Raw genomic sequence first — 13,026 nt, 5'->3', positions numbered from 1 at the left:
AGTTTCTAGGTTGGGCAAATGCAGAAGATGGAGCGTGATGGACCAGCGGGATTTCCATCCCCCTGGGAAGCACGGCCACGGCGTTGCTGGCCTCTTGGACAATCCGGCCCGGTGTTTGGTGGCGCTTTTGTTGCCTAGGCGACAGCCCTGGGCTACTTGGCCTTAACTCTTCCCCTCTGCTCCCCGCTCCATTCCTCCTGCTTTTGCTGCCAAGTTAGCATCAGGAAGACTAATTAGGTACCGCTGGACTTAAGGATGTGGTTGCCATGGATGTCCGGTAGCAACGCTAACGTGTTTACAGGGAGGAAGGGGGGGAACCCTCCCTGGGTTGACACAGGGAAATAGATCCACAATCCAGGCTGGATGCAAAGACATCAATGCCTCTTTCTTTCCCTTGGCCAGGCCTTCTGTATTTGCAATACCCCCTCCAGGCAGGAAGGGCTGAGTTTTTTGGCTGGCATTTGGCCCTAGGCTGTTGGCTCCCTTTAAATAGATCGAAGCCGCCTTTGTTTAGGCAAGCTGGGAGAAGTTTTCAAGCCAGAAGTACAGCTCAGTTCGTTCTCTGTGTGGGTCACAGCCAGGCTTGGCTGGTGTGGGGGGTAGGATTGGGGGGAGGGGTTAGTTCTTTTCCAGGTGCCTCATCGTTTGTCTGTTTTCAGATTTGATACTTCAAATGCAAAGACCACCAAAAATGCATCGGATTTACGTCTCGTCGTCTAAGAGCGGAGGGGTGGTTGGTTTCTGCAGGTGCAATGTTGCAAGAGAGAAACACAAACACGCACGGTGTAATTCTATGCCTGTTTAGACAGAAGAAAGTCCTACAACTACTAGGACCTTTTCTGTCTAAAAGTGCATGGGGTTTGTTGCCCTTATTTATGATTTGATTTTTATTTATTTAAAGGTTTTTTTTATCCTGCTCTTCCGCCCGGAATGCTCCTAAGCCACTTACACACAATTCAGTCTTGGTCCCTGCCCGTAAAAAGACACGGCACGCAAGGAAAAAGGAACGAGGAGGGAAGATGAATGATTTCAGCAGGGCTGGTAGAAAGTCTCTGCTTTCTGTGTGAGATGTGGGGGGGGGGGGGGAGGGAGAAACAGAGATTGAAATTGTGCAGATTGAAATTGCATATCTGGTTCACGCATGTGCGTAGCGGGGAATTGCTGCATTTTGGCCTCCCCAGGGTCCTTGGATCTGACCAGAGCTTTGTCTAGCATCCTGTTTTCCCACCACGGCCCAGCCTCCCTCCAGGAAATTGGTGAGAAATAACTTGTGGGTCTGTTTTTTGGCAATCATGGGTGCAAACTTCAAGCAACTTTGTGTGTGCATGCGTCAAGGGCTTCTCCCCCCACCTCCGCCATGAGTAACGTGTTGGTGTAGCTAGTGAAAGAGGCCTTAGCCAGAAGTAGACAGGACCAGTGGCAAAGTGGCTGGCTTGCCCCTTTTCTCTTTCTACGACCCCCTTTCCCCTTAGGGTTCTGACTGCTTCTGACTGAACCCCAGAGTTGATTCTATGCCCCACTGACATTGGAGCCACCAGCCTCCACTAGGTTAGAACATTGCACTTGGACTGGGGAGACGTGGGTTCAAATCCCTGCTTAGCCATCTCACAGGGTGACGCTGGGCTTGTCGCTCTTACCTACTTCACAGGGCTGTTGTGAGAATAAAAGGGGTAGTGGGAACATGGATGTTGTTTTCCTCGGCTTCTGGGAGAAAAGGTTGGGATTAAAAAAAACATTGATGTCAATAGATTTAATGAATATTTCGGTTTTGTACACATTATACCATCCTAACTTCTAGCCTAGACACTAAAGAATGCTGGGATTTAGAGTGAAACTGGAAATGCATTCTGATGGTTATGTACGACCTCCAGTATCTGAGGCAGTAAGCCTGTGTGCACCAGTTGCTGGGGAACATGGGTGGGAGGGTGCTGTTGCACCATGTCCTGCTTTGTTGATCCTTGGCCGATGGCTAGTTGGCCACTGTGTGAACAGAGTGCTGGGCTAGGTGGACCCTCAGTCTGATCCAGCAGGGCTCTTCTTAGATTCGTAGGTTCTTAAGTGTGCTTGGAAGGTATTTGAACCCAGCTCCAGAAAACCTTGCTGGCCAAAACTAACACTCATTTATATCTGTATCTACCTCTTCCTCCACATTTCCGCCAGTCTGTCTGCCACCCCGATTTTGCAGACAGTGTTTTTTTTTTTTTTTTTTAAATGTCCCGTCCCCCCTTACCCACCTATGGCTCTAGAACCACCAGTTCCCAGGATCCCCTGTGTGAGGAGGGGTTTAAAATACCGAACCAGTCTCTCAAGCCTACAGTCTTTTGCCCCCCACCTTCCCTTTCAGAATGAATCTTGTCGCTCCCTGCCTTCCTCTGCTGCTTCAATTCCCTCTTCTCCCTCCCCCCCGCCCCCATCCCAGCCTTTGCATTCATTTTTGATTGGAAGCTCCTTGCAGTCGTAGACTTCTCCTTGTTTGAACTCTGCCAGGTAGGCTGATGGCATCGTATCAGCTCCTGCTCAGATTGGGTTTGTTTTGTTCCACAGGGAGGAAAGGACTTGGCACCATTAGGGTGGGGGAACAGGGAATACATATTGTCACTCAATCTGTGCCAGGTGGCTTCTCCCTTCCCGGACTTCCCCCCTCCCTCCGGTCCTTCACAGCATCATCGCCCGGGGTGAACCTGCCGGGTTGCCGTGGCAACGGGATGCAGCCGCTGCTTTGAAGCTCAAGCGGCTCCTCTGCCCGCCTGGTGGGCAGCAGGTGGAAAGGGCCTCTTGGCAGTGCTAATCAGCCGCTCGGGCTGGTTACGCTGCTGGGAGCCCTGCCGGCTCTACCCTTCCCCTGAGTTTACATGCCCTCCGGTTCAGAAGACCTTGCCCCCGGTCCTGGATGGGGCTATTGTTGCCGGTTGGAAGGGAAAAGGTTCTCTGCGCATGCTCGGATGTCATGTCATCTGCTTTGTCTTGCTGATGGTTCTGTCGTCGTCACTGGTTGGAAGGAAAAAAGCTCTGCGCATGCTCGGATGCCGTGTTGTCTGCCTTGGCTTCGCTCAATCCGGGGCTGGGCCCGTTGCCTGTGGTTTGCTTGACGAATTGATATGCAGAGCCGGTTGATTCGGCCTTATGTAAAAATATTCAAATATCTCTGTTTCCCAGCCTGGTGCCCTCCAGATGCATCATGGGTCAGTGTGGCCGAGCACTGGCCGAGGGCCCCCACTGCAGCAGCGGCTCACCATCCAGAGTTCCCTGGAGTTGCCATGTGCAAGCTTTCGAGCTCCGCAGATCTCTCCGTTAGGATGTCGCAAATAAGCTTGATGAAGAGATCTGGAGGTCTCGAAAGCTTGCGCTGTTTTTTTCTGACCTGTGAGCTAGCCCTAATAATGCTATGATGCTAAAATGGATTTTGGCATTTTTCTTCCAGCTACCAAAGTGGCTGCTTTTTTTTGCTTTGCGTAAGCCTACACGCGTGTAATGGAAATGAATGTGTATTTTCCCCGTTAAAACCCTCCTTCCATCTCCTTTTCTTTCCTCTGTCCCACCCTCCTTCTGGTGTCAAACTTGTAAATTGTAAGTGCCAGGGACCTGTTCTCTTGCACAGTGCCGTACACATTGATGGAACCAGAGAACAGCAGGCTCCATCCTTTAGCAGGTGGGGTGTTGCCTTTTCCCACTGCTGCCCCTGGCTGGAGTTCTTGGAGCACTCTTCAGAGGCTGTAGCCCAAGTATAGGGGGCTTCTTTCAGTCCAAGGGCCCAAATTCTATTTTCGGGGGCCACACTCCAAATGATAGACAGTTGGGGAGGGATAAGGCATGGGAAAGAGGGCATAGCCCACCCTGAATGGAGACCAGCTGGCCGGCATTCAGCCCTCAGATCTGTTGTTCCACATCCCTTTGTCAGTGGGTGAGAGAGAGAAAAGGAAAGCCGAGGTGTAGTGGAGAATGGAACGGAACGGAGTAGCTTAGAGATGGGTACAGCTGGCTGGCTGGCACCCAGAACAATTGCACCTTTGGGGCAATATTCAGTGGCGTCATTCCGCAAACTCAAATAGTGCTAGCGGAGTGCCGCCGAATCTGTCCACGGCCTGAGCGGTGATCCATTCCACTACCACGCTACACCGGTGCAGAATGGTTGCACAACCACAACTTGAGTTGGAGTTATCTCTTGTGCGTAGTTTGGAACCCGGTTTCCTCTCCTGTGCTGCAGTATCGTTTGCTGTAGCGGAATGGTGCAGTTGGATACCGCCCTTTGCTTGCGTGTTGCTCATGTAGGAAGCATTGAAATAAGGAAATAATAGAGGTAGGTGCAGAAAGGGTGGCCCACTTCTCTAACTCTGTCGGCTGTTTCTCTCCTCCCTCCACCCCATCCTGCCAGCTCTTCGTGATCGACAACGGGGCGGACGACTGGCGGATCGCCATGACCTACGAGCGCATCCTCTACATCAGCCTGGAGATGCTGGTGTGCGCCATCCACCCCATCCCTGGGGAGTACAAGTTTTTTTGGACGGCCCGGCTGGCCTTCTCATACACGCCTTCGCGGGCGGAGGCGGACGTGGACATAATCCTCTCCATCCCCATGTTCTTGCGCCTCTACCTGATCGCCCGGGTCATGCTGCTGCACAGCAAGCTCTTCACAGACGCCTCGTCCCGCAGCATCGGCGCCCTGAACAAGATCAACTTCAACACCCGCTTCGTCATGAAGACCCTCATGACGATCTGTCCCGGGACCGTCCTGCTGGTGTTCAGCATCTCCCTCTGGATCATTGCCGCCTGGACGGTGCGTGTGTGTGAGAGGTGAGCTTGCGCATGGATGCGCATGGGTGCGCCAGAGGAGGGATGTGGGGGGGGTTTGTTTGCTTTTGCGGCGCTCCAGCTAAAGGATCATTAAATTCTGCAAAGGATGAAGCTCACTTCTCCTGCCCTTTATGAATTATGCAAATAAATAAAAAAAGGACACTTTTGCTTTTATTATAACTTATTCTGCCATTTTTCTTATTTGCATAATTGATTCTGGTTTTGCCAACTAGGGAGCGGGTGATGAAGGGGCAGCCAGGACCCTGAAGCCCTGCCTCCACCTTTCTTGCTTCTGAGATGTCGGCAGCCACTGCTTACGCGTTCTCTCAAGCGGATTTTCACAGCCTTCATAAGGGCTAGAAACGTGCTTTTTCTTTAAAAAAAAAAAAAAGATACATATTTTAAATAAGGGTCCAGATAGAATAATAGTTAGACTCTAATCCATATACAAGCATCCTTACTAACGTTCAGGACGTAACTTAGTATATTCAAGGTTACCAAGACACTCATTTTGTTTGTAAGTGTCATAGGGCCATATCTTCTTTTTCCATGGGTTGATGGGTACGTGACCTGCTCATCAGTTTTTTGCCAACATGATCGTTGCTGCCATTGCCATATGCTCGCTGCTTTAAAGCACAGTACAGCTGAGGTTCTCTGAAAGGGAAATTTGACACCCCAATTGCCACATTCTGTGCGCCTTTCTTCTTTTGTACTGCTGGAGCATCACCCCATACGCGGAGCCCCGGCCGTGAGCAGCGCTTGTATGGAAATGCATCTCCCAATTAAAAGAGCCGTTTCTCGCTTGGGAGGACCCGTTGATAAGTCTCTGGCTGAGATTGGAGGAAACCAGGGCTGGTTAGACTATCTTGCAGTAGATTTTTATTGACTTTTATTTATGTAGATTATTTTGAATCTGCTCCTTGGCCAAAAAGGTTCTCTAAGCCGATTGCGTGGAGTCAGTGAATTAGGCTCACCATCTGAAAAGACACAACACACAAGGAAGAAGCGACGGGGAGGGAAGAGGAAAAAAGTAGTCTTTCAGCATGGCCTCGCTTCTAAAAGTTTGAAATTGAGGAGCATGGGGGTGGTAATGGCGAGTTTAATCTAGGTATGCAGTTTAATCCAAGTCAAACTACATTTTAGAGAATCTCTCAAGAGAGGAATTCTAGTTGTGGGTGGAGCCAAATGGAAAAGCTAAGAATATACCCAATTATCAATGCTTGGGGGGGAAGGGGGCTTGAGGGGACCCCCCCTCCCTGAAGCTGCTATCGGCGCTGTCACAAGAACCGGTCGCTGTAACCTCTAAGGCTTGCTTTGATCCCTCGCGCTCCTCATGAGTCGGGGGGTCCTTAAGAGTAGAACGTTAAAACTGCGTCAGCACTTGAACCCGTGCAGATGACTCAGCGTGGAAGGAGGCGGGGGAAGAAGCGTGCCGACGAAGTGTTGCCTTGGCCAGCTGGCGATCCATAGGGCACCCCCCCAGGGTGGATTTGATTTAAATCACGATTTAAATCACTACTCAGAAAGACTCAATTTAATCATGTGACTCCCCCCCCCCCACAAATGCACTCTATTCATTGAATTTTTCAAAAGTTAGCACTTAAGAGGTAAAGGGTTGATTCTGTGTACATAGATTTGCAAAGGCACAATGGGATTGTGATCTCCGCAGACACAAATTCACACTTTTGAGAACTGTAAAACCAAGCAGCTGTGATAATATCTTCTAGAGAGAAAAATTGCCCAATAATCCTACAGAAACCTCTGGAACAGCGTGACATGGTGAATGGATTAATGGAATTCATTTACCCCCCAAAATTAAACATGGCATGATTATACGGCCTCATGCTACATAATTAAAAACTAATCCTTATTTCATGATGAATAACCTTTGGACTATAATGTATCTTTAGTAGAAAACTACCTTTAGATAGATTTTTCCTCCAAAAGCATTTTATTTTTTAAAAAATCCGATTTAAATTTAAAAAAATCCGATTTAAACTTTTTAAAAATCTGATTTGCCCAAAATAGTGGTTCTGTTGGCTGGAGGATCGTTTCTTTTCTCTTTTTCAACAGGGTGCTTATGGCGAACTTTTGCCCACTAGGGAATCAAACGCTCCAGAGAAGGCCTCCTGCCAGCCTCCTGGCCCCTTGCTGGGTTGCCAGACTGCGTTTTACTGAGTCATCCACAGCCCTCTAATACCAACCCTGACTTTCAGTGTCTCTCCAAGGTTTGGAGACTGAGGCCTTGCCAGCATTCTACCAGTGGGGTGGGGACGGATTTTGTAAGCTTTGTTCCGTCTGCATCTAGCACATGGTCAGGTGCCTGTCGTTCCATTGTCCGTTGGTGGAACCAGATTTCCCCCAATTTCCCAAATTCGCGCAGGTCTGCACAAATCCGCGCATGCGCAAATCTCTCCCAAATGCGCGTTTTCATGCTTTATTCTATTTTACGTCTTTTCCTCCGACTAAATTTGCCTTTCATTCCATCGTCCGCTCTTGGATGGCATCAGGTTTTCCTAATTTCCCAACTTGGTGCAAATTCGTGCATGTGCAAATCTCCCCGAAATGTGCCTTTTCATACTTTAGTCGATTTTACGTAGGTTTCTGTGACTAAATTTGCATAAAATTCCAGAATTATTTTTATATATATTTTTAAACGGTCTGCAAGTCCGTGGAATCCATACGACCGATCATTTTAAGTGGAGATCCCGGGGATTGAACCTGGGGCCTTCTGCATGCAAAGCAAGTGCTCTGCTATTGAGCGACAGCCTGTGGCTATAGTGAATGCTTAACAGAATTGAGAGCAGCAAGAAGAATGACGGACATCCGCCCTCCCCCTTTTCTTTTCTCATGGAAAGGTGTGCCGGACAGCTAAAACTACATCACTCTTGCTCTGCAGAGCGCTTAGGGAGTCTGTGGATCTGGACCTGTCACAACACAAGGATAATTTCTTGCTGTTGTGGGCATGGGGTGGGAACGGGGACACTTGGACAAGGAGACAAATGGGGCGATTGTCTCCGGAGAGAAAAATTACAGCTGCATTTGGCACCAGTGGCTTCATCCCTGTTTTGTCCTCTTGGCTTCAGGGGCAGTCTGGGTGGTGGCCAGCCGTGGCTTGCTTTAGCAAAGTCCTCCTGCTTTCTTGAAACCTTTTGGACCCTTGGCATGCATACTACCGCTCACTCGTCTGGCTCCCTGCTAGCCCCCAACAAATGGTTTCTGTCCATCTTGCTTCCTGATACTGTGTGTCACTTTTGCGGAGGGAGCGGGTACGATTTTCAGACTGGCTCTTGAACACCGTCCTTCCATGCTGTTTCCTTTGCAGCCGGTGCAATTTCCAACCGTGCAACCCATTTGGGAGGAAAATAGGAGGGGGGGGGCAAGAGGATTAAGCACTCCTTCTGCCTCCTGCTCCTCCTCTTTGAATACCCCTCCCTGGGCCATTCCCATTCTTCAGCAAACGGGGTTGGGAAGCAGCATTTGCTAAAGTCAATGCGTTATTCTAGCTATGCAGCTACGCCGCTGCGCAGCCACGGAATTCACGAAACAGCCTTCTACTGGAGATGTGCGAAGGAGACCGGCGGAGAGGGGGGAGTCAGCGTACACGTGGGGTGTAGGCGGGACTCCCTGGCAACGGTGGAATGGAGACGGGTGTTACCACCTGCCTGGTGGAACGGCGTTAGCTGCAAAATGGGCACGGAGCCAGAGAATGAGAATTTCAGGGTAGGGGAGAGAAGTGTTGGTTGGGGGAAGAAGGAGACGGGTGTAAATCAATTAAATTCAAGGATCCCTGCCGTCACGCGCTTGCGGTGGCTGCCAGAGGCCTGGCTTTAGCTACTGTGTTCTATTGTGGCATGTAGGTCCTGGTCAAAGCCTGCTTAGCAAATTGCTGCATTCCTCTCATGCGCTATTCTAGCTATGCAGCTACGCCGCTGCACAGCCATGGAATTCACGGAACAGCCTTCTACTAGAGAAGTGCTAAGCAGACCAGCGGGGGTGTGTGTGTCTGAAATAGAGGAAGATCCCGCCCCTTCCCCGGCCCCGCCCCTTCCCCCCAACTACCGATCATTTGGTGGTTTTCTGCAGTTTTACTCCCCTGTTCTAAAAGGTCAAAATGCATCTCCTATGACTTCGTTACTGTCACTAAGAGTTTCCATCAAAAATAAGTTGGTATTTCTGGCCACACCCTCTTTTGCCTTTGTCTCCACCCCTTTTGTCTTCAAAAGGGGTGGTATGCACCTGACGAAAGATTCTCCAATGTGGGATTCAGCCATCCAGCTGAAAGAGGTCCTGCCCTCCCTTGTTTTAGGAATTGCCTTCTGGGTGGATTTGAACCCAGCGTCTTTCTTTAAAAAACCAACCAACCATCCCACGGGATACGGTTGTGGGACACAGCACAGGGCTCTGTCTTTCCTATCAGGCGCAAGCAAGCAGCCGTTCTCCTGTTTTTCAGACGTTCTTGGCAGCGAGGATGCGTGTGGTCCTTCTTTAAAATTAATTAAAAGGAGATTCGTTTGGGACTCCACTCACGGGCGCCACCTGCTGAATCCTCAGGCCTCCCTTCTGCATGGCCACAGCTGTCCACCTGTCAACCATGGAGGTGCAGTCTCCATTGGGGGGTGCTCAGGGAAGAGGGTGTTGATCGAAGATGAAGCCTCCTCCGGGTGTAGACGAGCATACTGCTTTTATCTCCAGGCGGCCTCAGATTTTGAACAAACAGCTCCTCTGAGCCTGTGCAGAGTGCAAATGAACCACGACCATGTGGAGCCAGGAGAAGGGGCATTAGGAAGCCCTTTTCCGTCAGGGAACGTTGCTGCCGTATCTCTGCCTGATCAGCAAAGGATTTTTTTTCCTCACTGCTGTCCTGGGAATGGTTATCCCCCTCACTTGAAACCCCAGTGTTCACCCACACACCAGCCTCCAAGAACGGCAGACAAAAATCTGCAATCCTCTCTCTGCTTCCTAGATAAAGAGACATTCATCTGCCTGCTGTTCGTAGCCGCTGCGTCCCAGGTGGGGTATGACCCCAACCTCACCGCCTGTCTTACCATCCCAGCACAGGGAATTATAGCAAAGCTTCTTTGAGTATTTTTCCACCTCCTCCTCTTTTTCCCCCCCTAGGGCAGGATAAGCTGACAAGTGGAGGACTCCTGAAAAGGAGATTACTTGGAAAGGTGCCGGATCATCTCCCACTCGCCTCTCCAGGCCTTTGCTTTTCTCTCTCCCGCTGCTCCCCGACTGCTGCATTGACAGCAGAGGTGTGGAACGTCTCTTACCCTGAGGGCCACATTGCATTTCAGAGCTCTCGGGGGCCGCCTACTGGCGGTGGGCGGGGCTGAAGGCAGAGTATCCCAGCGTATTGTAGCTTCAAGCTGCTACTGCCTGTCACCTACTGTAAGCCTTAGAGGAGGCATTTCAACCTTTTAGAATTGAGGGTGGGAGGAATTGTGCAAAAGCCAGAAAGCCCCCAAATGTTGGCAGGAGAGGAAAAGGGGATGGGGTCTTCAGGGGAATTGACCACCTTTTCCAACCTGGTGCCCTCCCGAGGCTTTGGACCACGACTCCCATCAGCCCCAGCTTGTGTGGCTGACAGTCTGAGATAATAGGACCTATAGTTCAAAGGGGCATCAGCTGTGGTGATCCAGATCTGCTTAGAGTTTTTCTTCTCTCGAATCCTGACAGCAAGATCCCTCCGCTTCATTTAGCCCTGCTCTGCAACACGTGACCCAGTGCTGTTAACTTCTCTGTTCCTGATTAGCAGCTAGGGTTATCTCCCTTCAAGGAGCTGACGATGGCATCTGTGTTTCTCCCCTGACCCTATTTTACCTTCACAACAACCCTGCAAGGTGGGCCAGGCTGTTAGCGAAAGTTCCAATGAGCTTCACGGGTGAGCAGGGGATTTGAATCCACGCTTCTGCAGCCCTAGTCCGACTTTGTAACCACTAATTCTCTCGCCTCTGGTTTGGCAGATGGAGAGCCAAACTGGCTGGGCCTCAGAAGGCCTGAATTTGGCCCTCTGGCCTCCTGTTGCAGACCTCTTATGACATATTATTCATTTTTCTCCTTCTCTCTCTATTTCCCCCCATTTTCACCTGTGTCTTTCTCCCCGTATCTCTCTGTCCAAATATCTCATTGTTAATTTTTCTTTCTCTCATGTCTCCTTCTTTTTCTTCTGGGCCGCGACTCGTTCATGAGGTCTCAACCCACCAGTCAAAGACCAATGCCCCAAAGGGCCTGCTGAAAGCAATTCTCACTGATGAGGAGTTCGGTGACACCCTACACCTTGCTTATTTTAAGAAGAGCTCTGTGTCATTCAAAAGCTGACATTTAAAAAACAAAACAAGGAACACCAACAAAAGGGCCGGGGTCGAGAGCTTAATTCTCTTTTGTTGCTCAAAGGCTCTCATCTTTGTTCTGAATCTGTCGTACTCCAGGGCTGAGTAAATGGGGCTGAGTTGAGTGGAAAGGCTGAGCGTTCGATAGATTGCTCTTGTGAGATTGCTCTTCCCCCTGCTTTCTGGAAACTAGAATTCTGGGAAGGCCATGTTTCAAATTGAGCCTTCGAAGGGTTTTGTTTGTGACTGTGTATCTACCCTCGCCATATTTCACTTTTATGCGCCAGTATTTCATTAAGTTCTCCACATCCAGGAGATGTGGGGAATTAGATTGTGTGTGGGTTCCCCTCCCTTTTTTGGGGGGGAAATAATAAAAATAAAAAATCACATGCCAACGCCACCATTCTTCCTTCCCCCAACTCAGAGAGTTATGAGTTCAGAAACTTGGAACAATTGATCAGGAGGAAACAGCCCAAAGAAACCATCTGCCTTTTGCCTTTTTGACTGATCCAGCGGAGAGTCAGGGGGAGAGAGGGAGACGGACTTTGGGAACGGCAGCCGGAAACAACACCGGGCAGCTGTGCTTTCCTTCGCTCCAGAGCAAATGGCTCCTGTCTTAATAACACAGGGACGGCCAGCTTGGCGGGGCAAGTCAGTGGCTAGTGACTCCTTTCCTGGTAGCCCTAGCCAATCTGGATAAGAGGCGCTGGCAAATTTCAGCCCATCATTTAACAGGGAAGGGAAAGAGGTAACTGACATCCAGGGGTTTGCAAGGGATGAAGAGAAGTCATGGCTGAGCCTCCCTAGGACGGGATCGGGACCCTTTTCGGGCCGAGGGCTGCATTCCGGGAAGGCAGAATTGGGTCTTGGGGCCGCCAGCTGCCGACCCCTGCTGTTGGAAGGGAGCGGCCAGCCAGGATGAACGGCGGCAGGGGTTCTCTCCCAGAAACAAAGTGAGGGAGGCTCAGTTCCTGGCCCAACTCCTCAAGCAAGGGTTTCTCTCTGCCTTTTTATGCCTCTCCTACAATGGGTGGTGGCATCTGAACGAAAAGGACAATTCATAGTCAACCGCCCAGAGAGCTTCGGCTGTGGGGTGGTATATAAACGCAATAAATAAATAAATAAATAAATAAATAAATAAATAAATAAATTAGACGCAGCCTTCCCCAAGGCTGTGCCCTTCCAGTGTTTTGGATGATGCAAGCCATCATCCACGATCATGCTGGCTGGGGATGATGGGTGTTGTCGTCAACCACTTAGGGATTTTATTATATTTAGTCATATAAAAATCTCACAAATGAATACATAAATACCCCATTCAAAACAATTTTCTTGTTCCCCCCCCCCCTTTATTTAAAGCAGGGGTGCAGAACACATGGCTTGGGGCCCCAATCCGGCTCCCTGGGTTTCCTCAGATGGCTGTGGTGCTTCCCCACGGGTCATTTGGTGGATTGTCAGCTTTTGTGCAATTTTCTTTTTTGCCCCCATTCTGAAAGGTTGAAATCCTTTTCCGAAGGCTGAGCTGCTGGCACAAAGAGCTTTACGGCAGAATAGACTTGCAGGTTTTGGCCCCGCCCTGTTTTGCCTTCGCCCCTCCCCCTTTTGCCTTTAGTCCCGCCCATCACTGCAACGCAGCCCCACGAAAGCATCTTTGGAATGTAATTCAGCCCTCAGGCTCTCCACCCCGATTTAAAGGGCCAGCATTTTGGCAGGGTCCATTGCTGCAGGGGTGGAAGGCCTGCTTAGCATGCCGAGACTTGGGTTCAAATCCTGACATCTCCCATTAAAAGGGAAAGTGGCCCAGAGCCAGTGTATCGTGCTGGACCAAAGATAGGGACCCTCTTTCTTCTCTTGCACACCAGAAGATCGAATCAAAAGTGAGCAAAGCCACCCCCTTTTC

General features: G+C 50.0%; 1 protein-coding gene across 1 annotated transcript in view; it reads left to right on the top strand.

Moving 5' to 3' along the window:
• KCNN3 (potassium calcium-activated channel subfamily N member 3) overlaps positions 1-13,026 on the top strand; it is a 65,191-nt gene that overhangs the window by 28,920 nt on the left and 23,245 nt on the right. Inside the window, exons 3-5 of the mRNA XM_063146260.1 lie at positions 4,373-4,791; positions 7,460-7,462; positions 12,029-12,060. Of these exons, the coding sequence (XP_063002330.1) occupies positions 4,373-4,791; positions 7,460-7,462; positions 12,029-12,060 (454 nt within the window). The remainder of the gene's footprint in view (positions 1-4,372; positions 4,792-7,459; positions 7,463-12,028; positions 12,061-13,026) is intronic.

The sequence above is a fragment of the Elgaria multicarinata genome, chromosome 21, assembly GCF_023053635.1.
Source record: "Elgaria multicarinata webbii isolate HBS135686 ecotype San Diego chromosome 21, rElgMul1.1.pri, whole genome shotgun sequence".
Lineage (NCBI taxonomy): Eukaryota > Metazoa > Chordata > Lepidosauria > Squamata > Anguidae > Elgaria > Elgaria multicarinata.
This window is presented reverse-complemented; position numbering and strand designations above follow the sequence as displayed.